Source organism: Medicago sativa, chromosome 6 (genome assembly GCF_051527215.1).
Source record: "Medicago sativa cultivar Bolivia chromosome 6, Bolivia_mono, whole genome shotgun sequence".
Taxonomy (NCBI): domain Eukaryota; kingdom Viridiplantae; phylum Streptophyta; class Magnoliopsida; order Fabales; family Fabaceae; genus Medicago; species Medicago sativa.
Window position 1 is genome coordinate 33274014 of NC_140754.1, and position 845 is coordinate 33274858.

Here is an 845-nt window from a genome sequence, read left to right on the forward strand (position 1 = left end):
CAACTTCGTAGAACAATTCAGAACCCTATCACCAAGCTCTAATCCCATGTACCACCCCAACCATCCACCACCACCTCCTCAATATCGTCCTCTAAGAGCCAACTGTTTTCAAATTTAAAAGAATAATTATACCTCTAACGAATCATAGGTATGGTATCAAGCAGTATTGGAGTATGATCTGAGTGAGAATTAAGCAAGTTTGTAAGTTTGACTTCCGGAAAACATTATAGCCATTCATAGTTTCCCATAACCATACCCAATCTTTCTTCTAGCACTTGATTGGTACCCGGACTCTTGATCCATGTAAATGGGTGACCATGCAATTTAATATCGGATAAGGCACAATCACCAACCTCTTCACAGAAGCCCATACACAACCAATTAGAATGGGGATGAATACCATCTTTGTCTTGTTGAGACAACAAATCATTAAAGTCCCCAATGATACACCACGGAAGAGATGACATATCTCGCAGCTCTCGAAGTAAATCCCAAGCATCATGACGACGGGCACGTTCAGGATAGCCATAATAGCAAGTTAATCTCCAATCACCAACTTCTCTATCCTCCACAATCAAATTAATGAAATTTTGAGAGTAATTTAACACACAACAATTAGAAACATCTTTCCAAAACACTGTCAGCCCACTGCTCCTGCCATCCACATCAACTGCTAGACATGAATCATATCCCAACATGACACAAATATTTTCAATGCTTCTTTTATTAGCCAACGTTTCAGATAGGAAAAGAATATCTGGTTTGTGTCCCCGGGCCAGGTTTCGAAGATTTGGAACTGCACTCAGGCTGCTCAATCCGCGGCAGTTCCAACTCAAGATAATCAT

General features: G+C 40.6%; 1 protein-coding gene across 1 annotated transcript; it reads right to left on the reverse strand.

The window, feature by feature from the left end:
• Positions 1-224: 224 nt before the first annotated feature.
• Positions 225-845, reverse strand: LOC146914638 (uncharacterized). The gene has a single exon (XM_085721106.1). The coding sequence runs from the start codon at positions 843-845 to the stop codon at positions 225-227; it is 621 nt and encodes a 206-aa protein (XP_085577232.1).

What these genes read in the sequence shown, in the direction of transcription:
- LOC146914638 (XM_085721106.1), bottom strand. Translation starts at nt 845, where the DNA reads ATGATTATCTTGAGTTGGAACTGCCGCGGATTGAGCAGCCTGAGTGCA.